The sequence below is a fragment of the Malaclemys terrapin genome, chromosome 5 (genome assembly GCF_027887155.1).
Source record: "Malaclemys terrapin pileata isolate rMalTer1 chromosome 5, rMalTer1.hap1, whole genome shotgun sequence".
Taxonomy (NCBI): Eukaryota; Metazoa; Chordata; order Testudines; family Emydidae; genus Malaclemys; species Malaclemys terrapin.
Genome location: NC_071509.1, coordinates 42,477,609 through 42,491,946, shown reverse-complemented (window position 1 = coordinate 42,491,946; position 14,338 = coordinate 42,477,609). Strand labels below are relative to the sequence as shown.

Genomic DNA, 14,338 nt, shown 5'->3' with positions numbered 1-14,338 from the left:
ACTTCCCCATGGCCTCCTCCCAACACCTTCTTGGTCCTCACCACCAGACCTTCCTCCTGATGTCTGATAACACGTGTACTTCTCTGTCCTCCAGCAGTATACCTACTCACTCTCAGCTTCTTGCTCCCAGTTCCTCACACATACTTCCTCTCCTGTAACTCCCCCTGGCTTGGGTGGAGTGAGCTCTTTTATAGCATCAGAGGGGCGTTAATTAGAGTCAGGTGCTTAACTGCCTCACCTGACTCTTAGCAGGTTAATTGGAGTCAGGTGGTCTATTAGCCTGGAGCAGCCCCTGCTCTGGTCATTCAGGGAACAGAAAACTACTCATCCAGTGGCCAGTATATCTCCCTTCTGCTACTCAGCTGTTCCCAACTGATCTGGGTCTATCACAATAGGAAGATAGGAAGTTTGGCAAGAGACCACCCTGGCTTAACTAGGACACCTTCAATGATCTGAAACTCACAAAAGAGCCCTACAAAAAGTGGAAACTAGGTCAAATTATGAAGGATGAATATAAACAAATAACACAAGTATGTCAGAATAAAATTAGAAAGGCCAAGGCACAAAATAAGTTTAAACTAGCTAGAGACATAAAGAGTAACAAGAAAACATTCTACAGATACCTTAGAAGCAAGAGGAAGACCAAGGGCAGGGTAGGCCCATTATTCAATGGGAGGGGGAAGGGGGAGAACAATAACAGAAAATGTGGAAATGGCAGAAGTGCTAACTGACTTTTTTGTTTCGGTTTTCACCAAAAAAGTTAATAGTGATTGGATGTCTAATATCGTGAATGCCAGTGAAAATGAGGAAGGATCTAAGTTACAAATTACTTAGACAAGTTAGATGTCTTTAAGTCACCAGGTCCTGATGAAATACATCCTAGAATACTCATTGACTGAGGAGATATCTGAGCCATCAGTGACTATCTTTGAAAAGTCAGGAAAGACGGGAGAACTTTCAGAGGACTGGAAAAGGGCAAACATAGTGCCCATCTATTAACAGGGAAATAAGCACAACCTGGGGAATTACAGACCAGTGAGCTTAACTTCAGTACCTGGAAAGATAATGGAGCAAATAATTAAGCAATCAATTTGCAAACACCTAAAAGATAATAGGGTGATAAATAACAGTGAGCATGGATTTGTCATGAGCAAATCATGTCAAACCAACCTAATCGCTTTCTTTGACAGGGTAATGAGCCTTGTGGATGGGGGGAAGCAGTCGATGTGGTATATCTTGACTTTAGTAAGACTTTTGATACTGTCTCGGACGACATTCTCATAAACAAACTAGGGAAGTACAATGTAGATCAGAGGTTCCAAAACTGCGGTGTGCCCCGGCGCAGAGGTACATTCAGGTAGGCATCGTGGGGCCTGGGGCCAGCCCCCATGGGAGGCAGGAAAGGAGCGCCACCCAGCCCCGCCCCCAGCTGTGGCCCCAGCTCCCAGGCTTGAGCCCTGGCTGCGGCTCCGTTCCTGTATCTTACCCCTGCTGCATCCCTGCCAGGGCCGGCTCTAGGCACCAGCGTCCCAAGCATGTGCTTGGGGCAGCACTTTTCAAGGGGCGACATTTTTTTTTTGATTGGGGCAGCAAAAAACCTGGAGCTGGCCCTGATCCCTGCCAATTTAAATTTTTTAAATAGTACTCTTCTCATAGTCAAATTACTGAACTACTTTTGCTCAGACTTTAAATAAACAAAACTTGGACAGAGACCAGGGCTGGAAAATTTTATTTCCAAAGATGAAGTTTCAGAAAGCAATGAGCAACTGCAAACAGTATTTTAAATGGAAATGTTATAGCACATTTGTTACAGTGGTCTTTGCCAGTTTTTCTACAATGCAAATATGTTGATTTTTTTTTCTTGCAACAGTCTGTGATGTGATGACTGTAAGCAAGCTTATTCATTTTTAAAAAAACTTTTTATTAAGGCAAAGTTACAATAAAACATTAAGTAATGCACAATGTAGTGGGTTCAGGATCAAATTCATATTCCAAGAACCTGGCTAAAGATGCTGGCTTGCTGGCTGGGGAGCCCCCCTCTCCCTGAGTATGCTAAAAGGGGTGACCAAATTTTCTAAATCTCTCTCCTCTTTTTGGCATTTCTCTTTTGTATGTACTTGGTGTGAAAGCTCGTCACATGACAAGGACAGTCCACATTTGACTATACCACAATTTCACAGGGGGAAAACTCACATTTTTTCTAATAATATGCAATACAAAGTCTTTGCTGCTAATAATAAAGTAATTAATTTGCTGTCCTGTTTAAAATGTAGATTCTTCACTGAAGCATTAAGTAAGCAGGTCAGGGGATCTCTGGGAAGCTGGCATTTTGCTATTAGATGAATCTCTGATAATTTCATCTGAAAACCATCTAATTCCTGGACGCCACCACCACAGAATCATAGGGTTTGAAGGGATGACAGTAATCATCTAGTCTAACCCCTTGCCAAGATGCAGGAGGAGTTGTCTAAATCATCCAAGATAGATGGCTATCTATCTGCCTCTTGAAAATCTTTAGTGAAGAAGCTTCCACAGCCTCCTGTTCCATTGTCCTACTGTTCTTAGAGTTAGGAAGTTTTTCCTGAGATTTAATCTAAATCTGCTATGCTGTGGTTTGAACCCATTGCCTCTTGGCCTCCACTCTGTGGTAAAAGAGAACAATTTTTCTCCATCTTTTCTATGGCAGCTTTTCAAGTATTTGAATACTGCTATCATGTCTCTCCTTAATCTCCTCTTTTCAAAACTAAACATACCCAGTTCCTCAGCCTTTGCTCATATGGCTTGCATTCCATCCCTTTGATCACCTTTGTTGCTCACTTTTGGATCCTTTCCACTTTCTCCACATCCTTTCTAGACATTGGTGACCAAAATTGTACACAGTACTCAAGCTAAGGCCTAACCAGTGCCGAGTAGAGTGGTACCATCATCTCCTGTGATTTGCATGCTATGCCTCTGTTAATACAACCTAAAATTGCATTTGCTTTTGTTGCAACAGCATCATATTCCTGACTCATGTTGAGATTGTGATCCACCACAGCTCCCAGATCCTTCCCAGCAGCACTGCTGCCAAGCCAGTTTTCTCCCCAATATGTATTTGTGCATTTGGTTTTTCTTCCCTAAGTGTAACACCTTGCATTTGTCTTTGTTAAAATTCATTTTGTTGTTGATAGCCTAGTTCTCCAGTTTATCAAGATCCCTCTGAATTTTAGCTCTATCCTCCAAAGTATTTGCAACCTCTCCTCCCCAGCTTTCTGTCATCTGAAAACTTGATCAGTATGCTCTCTCTACCTACATCCAGATGTCAAACAAGATGTTAAACAACACTAGACCCAGAAGAGATCCCTGTGGAGCCCCGCTTGAGACCTCCCTCCAATCTGACATCATTCCATTAATAGTTACTCTTTGTTTGTGATTGTTTAACCAATTATGTATCCACTTAATGGTTAATCTGTCTAGCCTGCATTTCTCCAGCTTACTTATCAGAATGTCATGTGGAACTATGTCAAAAGCCTTGCTGAAGTACAGGTGTATTATGTCCACTGTATTCCCCCTATCCAAATCAGTTACCTTGTCAGAGAAAGATACCTGGTTTGGCATGACTTGGTAAATCCATGCTGGCTGCCAGTGATCACCCCTTCATCCTCCAGGTATTTACAAATTCAATGTTTTATGCATTGCTCTAGTAGCTTCCTAGGTATTGAATTCAGGCTGATGGATCTATAGTTCCCCGGCTTCTCCTTTTCCCCCTTTTAAAGATGGGTGCTACGTTAGCTTTTCTCCTGTCTTCCGGGGCTTCTCCTGTCATCCGTGAGTTTGTAAATAATATTGCTGGTGGCACCGAGATTTCTTCAGATAATTTCTTCAATATCCTTGGGTGAATAGCATCCGGCTCCACTGGTTTGAATTCATTCATATTGGTCAAAAGATCTGACATGTTCTTACTTATCTCGATCTGCATCCCTTCCCCCTTTATTGTCTGTGGTAACTTTGCTAGTCATCTGGTCACATGTTATCTTTTGTGAGAAGACTGATGCAAAGTAGGCATTGAGCAGATCTACCTTCCTAGCATATTCTTTTATCAGCTTACCTTCTCCATTGAGCAGTGGGGCCCACACCATCCTTGATCTTTCCTTTTTTCTGACATATTCAAAGAACCCCTTCTTGTTCTCTCTAACATTCCTTGCCAGCTGTAATTCATTCTTTACCTTGGGTTTCCTGATTTTGTCCCTGCATGCTCATGCTATTCCCATGTATGCTTCCTTGGTGACATGCCCCCCCTTCCATTTCCTATATGTATCCATTTTGGTTTTTAGATAGCTAAAAAGCTCCTTGTGTGGACATTGGCTTCCTGTGGCTCTTCTAATCTTTCCTCTGTGTTGGAGTAGCTTGATGTTGAGCCTCTAGTATTATATCTTTTAAGAACTGCCAACCCCCTTCAACTCCTTTTCTTCCTAATTGTTTTTTCCATAGGACCTTGCCTTCTAATTCTCTGAGTTGGTTGAAATCTGCCTTTCTGAAGTCCAGTGTTCTTAGGTCCTGTTTTCCTTAGGATCTTGAATTCTATCAGATCATGACCACTTCCTCTCAAATTCCCGACCGTGTTCACATGTGCAACTAATCATCCCTGTTGGGCAAAACAAGATCCAAAATGGATGACCTCCTGGGTGTTTCCTCAATTTTTTGAATAAGAAAGCTGTCCCCTACATACACTAAGAATTTGCAGGACGTATTATGATTTGCTTCAATAGTCTTCCAACAGATATCAGGGAAGTTAAAATCTCCCATTAATACTAGCTCACTTGTGTGTTGGCTAATTTGTAACCTGCTTGTAGAATGAATCATCAACTTCCTCTTCTTGATTTGGTGGTCTATAGTAGACCCCCACCATAACATTGGTACTGTTCTTTTCTCTTGTTATCCTCACCCAGAGACAATCAGTAGGTCTGTCACTCACTTCCCCTTGGACCTTGGAGCAAGCGTATACATCCTTGACGAAAAGCAACACCACCTCCTCTTTTCAGAACAAGGTATGTCCCTCAATGCTGGTTCTCCAATCATGGGAGTTGTGCTACCAAGTCTCTGTGATGCCAACAAAATCATCATTTTCTTCATATACCATGACTTACAGTTCATCCTGCGTGTTCCTCATACTTCTGGCATTTGTATTCATCGTATACATTGAAAACATTTGTATACATTATATCACCTGTGGAAATATATTCACCTTTCCCCACACCTCTCCAACAGAGTGCATCTTGAGTGGCGCAAAAAGGCTTATTTTTTGAGGTGTTTCATTTTGAAGATGGGTGTAATAAGGACCACTACAAAACTTTACAAGAAGACTTTTAGTAATTGTTAAAATACCTTCTCAATCAGAGTGAAGCTCAAGAAATGTAAACAACTCTGTGCCACTCAGTATGAGATTCCCCCCCGCCCCCCGTGCCACAGCGTCGATCCCCAGTAAGTGTAGACATGCCCTGAGTCTTCCACAGCACACCCGTGAGATCAGTTTCTGATTAGTGGTAACCTATATTTATACACTTTAGTTGTTAGAATACTTCCCTTCCCCCACTCCAATAGAATTTCTTTAAAAAGCATGAAAACTCTTTAGAAAAATTCAATGACTTAAACTAGTTCAGTTAGAGCATTTTTATTTATTTTATTTTATTATTTAATAGCTCTCAAGAAATGTCATTTAGGGCAGAATTTCTATCATACTGTAAGATTATTTACAGCATACTTTCTGGATCTTAAGTAATTGGCCAAAAATAGTAGCTATACTTTAACCATACACACAGACTGAAGGAATTTGAAATGTTTAGCCACAGTTGATTTGTATATCTAATTCTATAAATGGAATATGTTCTTCCTTCCTAAAGGGCTACTACTGGATTGATAAGAGTCTTCAACTATGTTTATCATATCATTTTAGATAATTTAAACTGAATCTTAAATGTGCATTCTATTTTTTTTTTATTGTATCAGCTTGGACAATGAATATAGGGTAGACAGGTTTTTTGTTTTTGTTTTGTTATAGTTAGTGTTTGAAGAATTAGAGTTTTATTAATAAATGTTGTTAAATGTTGATTTCATGATGCACATACAAAACCAAGATAAAAAATATCTATCGATAGTCAAAATGTACAGATAGGCAAAGTAAGAAACATACTGCTTAAGAACTAATTAGAGTTTGAGGTAAGCATATTTACTTAAAATATTTTCACATGTGATGTTGACAACGTGTTTTAACACTTACAAAGCTTTAACTTTTTGATTCTCATTGTGCATTGTCATTAAAAATTGTCTGACCCCTCCATGAATTCTCACAACTGTAAAAATATAAATCAACAGAAATAAATGCTTAAATCCATAATTTTTCACAACTATGAAAATGTAAATACGTAAAAAAAAAGCTTAGAAATAAACATAAATATTTGTAAACATTATAAAAAATTGAATTCTACGAAACCTAGGTATAGTCTATTTCATTTTCTGGTCTCGCTGCATTGTTCTAGTGTATAATATTTGGGTTGCAAACATGACAGTGGATTTTTTTGTAAATGTTTTCAATGGAATTAAAATAAATAAACCTTAATTTTGGCCCATACTAATGTTCCTCTAATATTTCTTTATGTAAGTTGTTGGAAAGATACCTTGAAGTACTCTTGTGTTTGACTTCTGTTTATCTGAAAAAGAAAATAAAGTTATGGCTTCTTGTAATGTAATATTACTATAATATTCAAGGATTCTTGGGGTATTTTAGACTTCATTAGTTTCAAAACTCATAACTAAAATGCTATAGTTTTCTCAGCAGTGAAGAATGATACATATCTGTCAGAGTTCATAAACTTTACTGGTCTCCAAAAAAAATTTTAGTCTGATTAGTTACTTCACTTCCCCATTGCTTTTCCCCACTGACGTATTGTGTGGCTGCCCAAGTTACACCCTTCTTGAGACCAGTCACATCACTGGAATGACATTGGGTTGTCTGAATCATGAAAATCTTGGCAGCAGTACATCTCCCCCCACCCTTTATTGTATGCAATTGACATTGTGTACCAATTGACTTCATTAATGTCTCAACTTCAAATATGTATAATTGATAACCTGAGCATTAGTGGTCATTAAATATCTTAAGACAGTTTTGGCAAGAAGTAATCTATTTTTCCCTGGCTAAATTTCTGGTTTGGATAATTATTTTGCCCACCTAAACTTCCCCTGTTGCATCAAAGGCATTTAGCATCTTTCACTTCTTCTTGTGTGGTCTTGTTGGATATTATTAAACAGGGTGAAGTGATTTCTAGATGCCTATAGGGTAAATCCTACCTTTTACCTCCAAACAACATAAAGTGAAGGGAAGATGTGTTGCTACAAGTAGCTTCTTATTCATTAGAGATCCTGTCAGAACAGTGTCAGCATCCATGAGTCAGGATAGTTCAATGAACCCGGCAACTTTTTAGCTGTCTTTTCCTATTCCTTTCCCAAGGAGATCCAATATGCATGTTTATGTTAAGGCTGATTTGTGCATGCTAGTAGCAGACCTGCCATGCTCTTTCCGTCCAGGGTGTACTCTTCAGCACATTAGTTAAGAACATCTAGTGCACCTGGGAGACATTCTGTCTAGCCACTTCATAAGCAACCATGCATGAGTGTGGGGTTGCCTTTCTCAACCTTGTCCAATACAGAGGATGGTGTAGACTGTAGAGTATAACAGAACCCTTTTGTGAACCATATTTCCAAAGGAAACAATATAACAGTATTTGTTCTGAATTTTAGAAACTCAAATTTCACTATTCCCCTTAAGTAGCTCAAGATTTTACATTGTTTATCTGTTTGAGATTTCCATGTGTTAAGTAAATTCCAAAATGGATATAGAGAGAGGCTTCAGCATTTTGGCTTAGATCGTGAATGCAAGCACTACGTTCAGTGGGGAAAAATACCATTTCTTAACATTTTTTTTTCTGGGTTTACAGTTTACATCCTTGGCCTATGCAGAATTGCTACTTTTAGAAGAAATTTCATTGTCTCTAGAGTGACTGAAGAAGAGTTTACTTCTGGAGTTTGCTTACTTACTTTACACTGGAGAATAAGCACGTGTAGAGACTGTGCTTCTGTATTGTTGAGAGCCTACATAAGGAATGAAGCTGCCATCATGTCATCCAGAGACAGGAATGTTGATATCAAAGAATTCTTGGCCAACATCAACTTGGTGCAGTATCTTCCTTACTTCAAAGAAGCTGGCTATAATGCTGTGTCAGACTGCATAGGAATAAATAATAATGTGCTCCAGCAAATTGGAATATCACCTACTGGACACCGCAAAAGGATTCTTAAGCAGTTAGAGATCACATTTTCAAAAATGCAAGAAAAATCTGTATCATCTGAAAATCTGAAACTCAAGAACTTGGAGGAAATAGGGGAAAGTCATTCTTTGTGCTATGCCCAGGTTTCCAAAATATCCAATTTAAGTTCCAACGGGGTTGCTAAAGCTAGTCCAGAATTTGTAGCATTGCCAGCAAGACTTTTTAGTAAAGAAAAGAGTGAATTTACTAAACATGAGTTATTGGAAGTGAAAGATGGTAGTTTTTCAGATTTGGGATCTTCTAGTTCATCGTACCAGAAATCAGATTGTTCAGGAGATGCTGTCAGCCTTAGTGGAAACATTGAGAAAAGTGCTAACTTTCAAAAAATACCTAATATGGATGTTGCACTGGAAAAATCAAAGGCACAACAAGGTAACTTGCACTTTGACAGCCATTCTGCATTATATGTCGAAGATCCAAGTTCTTGGTCTTCTTTTGCTGACTCATCTGAAACCAAGTCCAGTGAGAATGAGCATCTAACATTCTCAGAGGTGGACATCTCACCGAATGTCCTACCAGATTCTCCGTTCTTTGAGTTTAAAGGTGAAATGGTGGATAATGACTTGTATGGTCCTTGTAAGCAAAGCTGTACGAAAGTAGTTCCCAGAACAACTCGGTCATTTATGTTAAGACATCGGCCTGTTCCAGAAATCCCAGGTTCATCTAAAATTGCAGCTTCACCCAGGTAATAATTGAAAAAACACAAATTGTGAGACTGATACTGTAACATTTAAAATTGGCCAACTTTGTCAGTGGCAGTATGTGTAAGTATACCTCTACCCCGATAGAACGCTGTCCTCGGGAGCCAAAAAATCTTAGGGCTGGTCCACACTAACTCCCCAGTTCGAACTAAGATAGCAACTTCAGCTACGTAAATAACGTAGCTGAAGTCGAAGTACCTTAGTTCGAACTACAAGGTACTTACCGCGGGTCCACACGTGGCAGGCAGGCTCCCCCGTCGACTCCACATACTCCTCTCGCGGAGCAGGAGTACCGGCGTCGATGGCGAGCACTTCCGGGATCGATTTATCGCGTCTAGACAAGACGCGATAAATCGATCCCAGAAGATCAATTGCTTACCGCCGAACCCGGAGGTAAGTATAGACGTACCCTTACTGTGTTATAGGTGAAACCACGCTATATCGAACTTGCTTTGATCCACCGGAGAGCACGAACCCTCCTCCACCCGAGCACTGCTTTACCATCTTATATCTGAATTCGTGTTATATTGGGTCACGTTATATCGGGGTAGAGGTGTATTCTTCTTGAGGAGTTCATAGACTCCTGGACTAAATGTAGTATGTGAGGGTGCATTTTTGTTTTTTGTAACTGCTTTGCAATTCAGTTGTTTGCAGTGGCATGCATGTCGCCATGTTGGTTCCAGGATGTTAGAAAGACAAGTTGGGTGAAATAATATCTTTTTATATATCTTTAAGTTTGAAAAAAGCTCTGTGTACACTCGAAAGCTTGTCTCTTTCACCAACCCTAGTTGGTCCAATAAAAGGTATTATCTCATCCTCCTCATGCAACTCTGTGTAAAACTGGTACATTCTCACTACATCAATCAGAACACACATACACCAAATTTAACTTAAGCAAATATTTTTTAAGAGTTTACTATTTTACAAAAAGAAATAAATACATGAATTACTCATAGTAAGAATTAACATAAGGTATCTATTTTTTAGACTTACTAATTTTTATGGCTTCCTTTTTAAGTATATGAATTTAATAATTGCTATGCTACTAGCTGCAAGCAGTCTTGAAATTGGTTCTGTATTGTGTCTTTTTTGTGATTTTTATATTTATATATCACTATCTGCTGGTGTATCTACATAACAGACTTCTTAAAATAAGTTATTAACTACATTGTTACTACATCTTGATCATTTCACTTTCAAACTCAGGAGCTTAGAACTTAGAAGCAAAGAAATAATGATGCAATAAATTTATGGGTGAAATTCTGACCCTATTGAAGACAGTGGGAATTTTACCCTTGATTTCAGTATGGCCAAGATTTCATTCATTGAGTATAAATCCATATTTCACCACAATTGTAACTCTGATTTATAGGTGAAGTTTTATTTTAATGTATTACTTTTAGTATCTTGATTTTAATACTTTAAAGGGATAGTGCTAATGGAAAATATTAGTTACTATATTATAATAGAGAACACATTATGATACAAAATCAAGGAAATTACACCAAAAAGCTACATTAAAAGAGTGTTGTATAGATTGCAAAGTTGAGCACTCAAAGGTCAGGCAAGGCCTTCCTGTGCTTTGAATGAGGTTGGAGTCCTGTGTGTGTGGGAGGGGTGGGGGAAGTATGTAATCATTTAATTAAATGCTGTAGCATAATGCATATGCTCATGGGGGCAAAATTAAGTTGCATGGGCACCTTAAATGTGGGATTGCCTAATTGTATAATGCTTGGATCTGTAACCTAAATAACATTCTGCTAACTTGTTTTGGTATGAAATTTCCTAGGGAGTGAAGGGTATTTAAGGTTAAAAACAAATGTTGTTATTGGTGAGGGGTAAATAGGCTGCTGAGGCTATGTGCTGCATCTGAGAAAGTGTTTGGGGGAGCCTGGCCTAGTGTGCCTCTCCACCCACCCAAGGTGCTCTGGTAGACCCCAACCATTCTCAGCACAGTGATGGCAGTGGTAGCAGCTGCTTTAGTGGTGGTATGGGCCCTGCTTTTTTTGAGTGTTTGTTTTATTACTGTTTTGGCATTCTACCAATTTTTTTCCTGTGGCAGGCAAGTGAGAGAAGGGGAAGTGACTCTTTTCTAACAGTTTCTCACCAAACCCTGAATGGAATTTCACTGGACAAAGAAAAGTACTTTTTCTAGCCAGAGGTCTTCCCCACTGCCAAATTTCAAAAGCCTGTTGCAAACAATGGAGGTGCGAGTTTCTCAAAGTCAGCAAGTGTTCTCATAATGCGAAGTGTTAGGCAACCTAAATATAGATGTTGCTACTGTAACCCACACACATTCTAGGTGTGGTGTTCTGTCCCATCAACTGGCACTGAGACCACTTAGAGAGAGAGAGATAAAATGAGTCTGCTCTACAGCCTTAGCTTACAGCCAGTTGGTGATAGAGGCTCATGCACTAAGTTCCAGAGGCCCCAGCTTCGATCCCATCTGCTGACGACTGGGGTCTGTTGGCATTACACTACCAGCTCTCCATATACCATATTCTCAAGAAACGGAATTGTATGCAGTTTAGTAGGAAAAACAACTTCTGATGGTATAAGATAGGGGAACTTGCATTTGAGTCAGTTTATAAATGTGCATAGATAAGTTTCATCTTTCAAAACGACTGTGTTGAGTTCATATTTTGACTCTGTTGGTAAAAGAACTGTATTTAGTTTCATGTAATAAAAAGTATTGTTGTTTTGCTAAAAGGCAATAGCAAATGGAAGATCAAACCCAAGCCCAGAACCTTAATCCCTTGAGGTTTGTCTGCGTTATGAAAATCTGATTACAACACTCTTTTTAATGATATGGTTACCAGTATGCTGTTGACCCCAGCTTTATGGCCTGTGTAAACAAGGATGAGCCTGACTACCGTTGGGGATATTAGCTTGTCAGTGTGGTCTTGATTTCTAGCAATCATAGAGTTGTGTTATCAGCATGTCCACTAACTGCACTATATTAAAAATAGTGTTTCTACAAATTTGTCCTGATTTTGAAAAGCTGGTGGTTTGATAGTCAAGGCCTAAACTTAGCTAAGGCCATGTTATCTCCCTGCCATATCTCTGAACCTCTCTGTCCACTAGTTACCTCATCTGTCAAATGTGCCTAATTACATTTAGCACTTATCTAGTGCTTTTGTATTGTATGTCTCAAAGCAGGTTACAAAAGTGGGAGAACATTATCTCATTCACAGTTGGCCTGAGTACAGATTTATTTTTTTAAATACTTTAATATTCCTGTCCTTAAACTGCATCTGGCTTATTGAGCTAATGTTGAGCTTATTGAGCTAATACTTGTTTTTAAACATATGGCGATGAAAGGTGTCCTCCGTGCAAGAGGATACCATTTCCGTGGGAGGGAGCTCCAGTTATTAGGAAGAGACAGGTATTAGTAATGGGCGATTCGATCATTAGAAACATAGGTGGGTTTGCGATCACCTGGAAAACCACATGGTGACTTGCCTGCCGGGTGCAAAGGTTGCGAGTCTCAAGACATCTAGACAGACTTATGTGTAGTGCTGAGGAGGAGCCAGTGGTCATGGTACATGTAGGTACCAATATCATAGGGAAGGACAGGAGAGAGGTCCTGAAGGCCAAATTTAGGCTGCTAGGTAAGAGATTAAAGTCCAAGATCTCCTTGGTAGCATTCTCTGAAACGCTTCCAATTCCACATGCAGGGCCAGTTAGAGAGGCCGAACTGCAGGGTCTCAATGCATGGATGAGACGATGGTGTAGGTAGGAGGGGTTTAGATTTATTAGAAACTGGGGAAACTTTTGGGAAAGGGGGATCCTATACAGGAAGGATGGTCTCCACCTAAACCAAAATGGAACTGGATTGCTGGCACGTAACATTAAAAAGTTCGTAGAGCAGTTTTTAAACTATGGGCTGGGGGAAAGCCAACAGGTGCAGTGGTTCGGACAGAGATATCCCTGGAGGGAGGATCTATCAATGAAGATTTTCTATATCCTGGTAAGGAGGAGAGGATGGAAGATGATAAAATATGGATAGGATCTGATGAGAAACAGTCAAATGAAAGAGTCCCATTCAATTACATCATATAATGGCAGACAGCTAAAAAATGATGATGTTAAGTGCTTATATAAAAATACTAGCAGTCTAAATAATAAGATGGGTGAACTAGAGTGCCTTGTATTAAATGAGGATATTGATATAATAGGCATCACAGAAATTTGGTGGAATAAGGATAATCAATGGGGGTACAGTAATACCTGGGTACAAAATATATTGGAAGAACAAAGTAGGTTGTGCTGTTACGGAAGTGGCACTATATGTGAAAGAAAGTATAGAGTCAAATGAAGTAAAAATCTTAAATGAATCAAACTGTACCATAGAATCTCTATGGATAGTAATTCCATGCTCTAATAATAAGAATATAGCAGTATATACTACTAACCACTTGATGAGGATGGTGATCATGACTAAAATGTTCATGGAGATTAGAGAGGCTATAAAAATAAAAAATCTCAATAATAATAATAATAGGGGGTTTCAGCTATCCCGTGGTACATGCCACCTCAGGATGGGATGCAGAGATAAAGTTTCTTGACACCTTAAATGACTGTTTCTTGGAGCAGCTAGTCCTTGAACCCACAAGTGGAGAGGAAATTCTTGATTTAGTCCTAAATGGAACACAGGATCTAGTCCAAGATGTGAATATAGATGAACCGCTTGGTAATAGTGACCATAATACATCCGTGTGCAGGGGGCACAACAGCAGCCCACCACGGTAGCATTTAATTTCAGAAAAGGAAATTACACAAAAATGAGGAAGTTTGTTAAACAGAAATTAAAAGGCACAGTGCCAAAAGTGAAATCCCTACAATCTGTATGACAACTTTTTGAAAGCCCTCCCCCCAATAAAGGCTCAAATTAAATATATACCTCAAATTAAAAAAAAAAAACATAGTAAGAGGAATAAAAAAGTGCCACCCTGGCTAAACAACGAACTACAAGAAGCAGTTAGAGGCAAAAAGGCATCCTTTAAAAAGTGGAAGTTAAATCCTATTGAAGAAAATAGAAAGGAGCATAAACTCTGGCAAGTGAAGTGCAAAAATATAATTAGGAAGGCCAAAAAAGAATTTGAAGAACAGCTAGACCAAGACTCAAAAAATAACAGGACATTTTTTTTAAGTACATGTTCAGCAGGCTTCTTGCTTCCCAACCAGTGGGTCCCCTGAATGACTGAGATGCTAAAGGAGCACTCAAAGGGGATAAGGCCATTGTGGAAAACTATTCTTTGCATCAGTCTTCAC

General features: G+C 39.3%; 1 protein-coding gene across 1 annotated transcript in view; it reads left to right on the top strand.

Moving 5' to 3' along the window:
- ARAP2 (ArfGAP with RhoGAP domain, ankyrin repeat and PH domain 2) overlaps positions 1-14,338 on the top strand; it is a 214,000-nt gene that overhangs the window by 2,965 nt on the left and 196,697 nt on the right. Inside the window, exon 2 of the mRNA XM_054030499.1 lies at positions 7,974-9,048. Coding sequence (XP_053886474.1) covers positions 8,153-9,048 — 896 coding nt within the window. The 5' untranslated portion in view covers positions 7,974-8,152. The remainder of the gene's footprint in view (positions 1-7,973; positions 9,049-14,338) is intronic.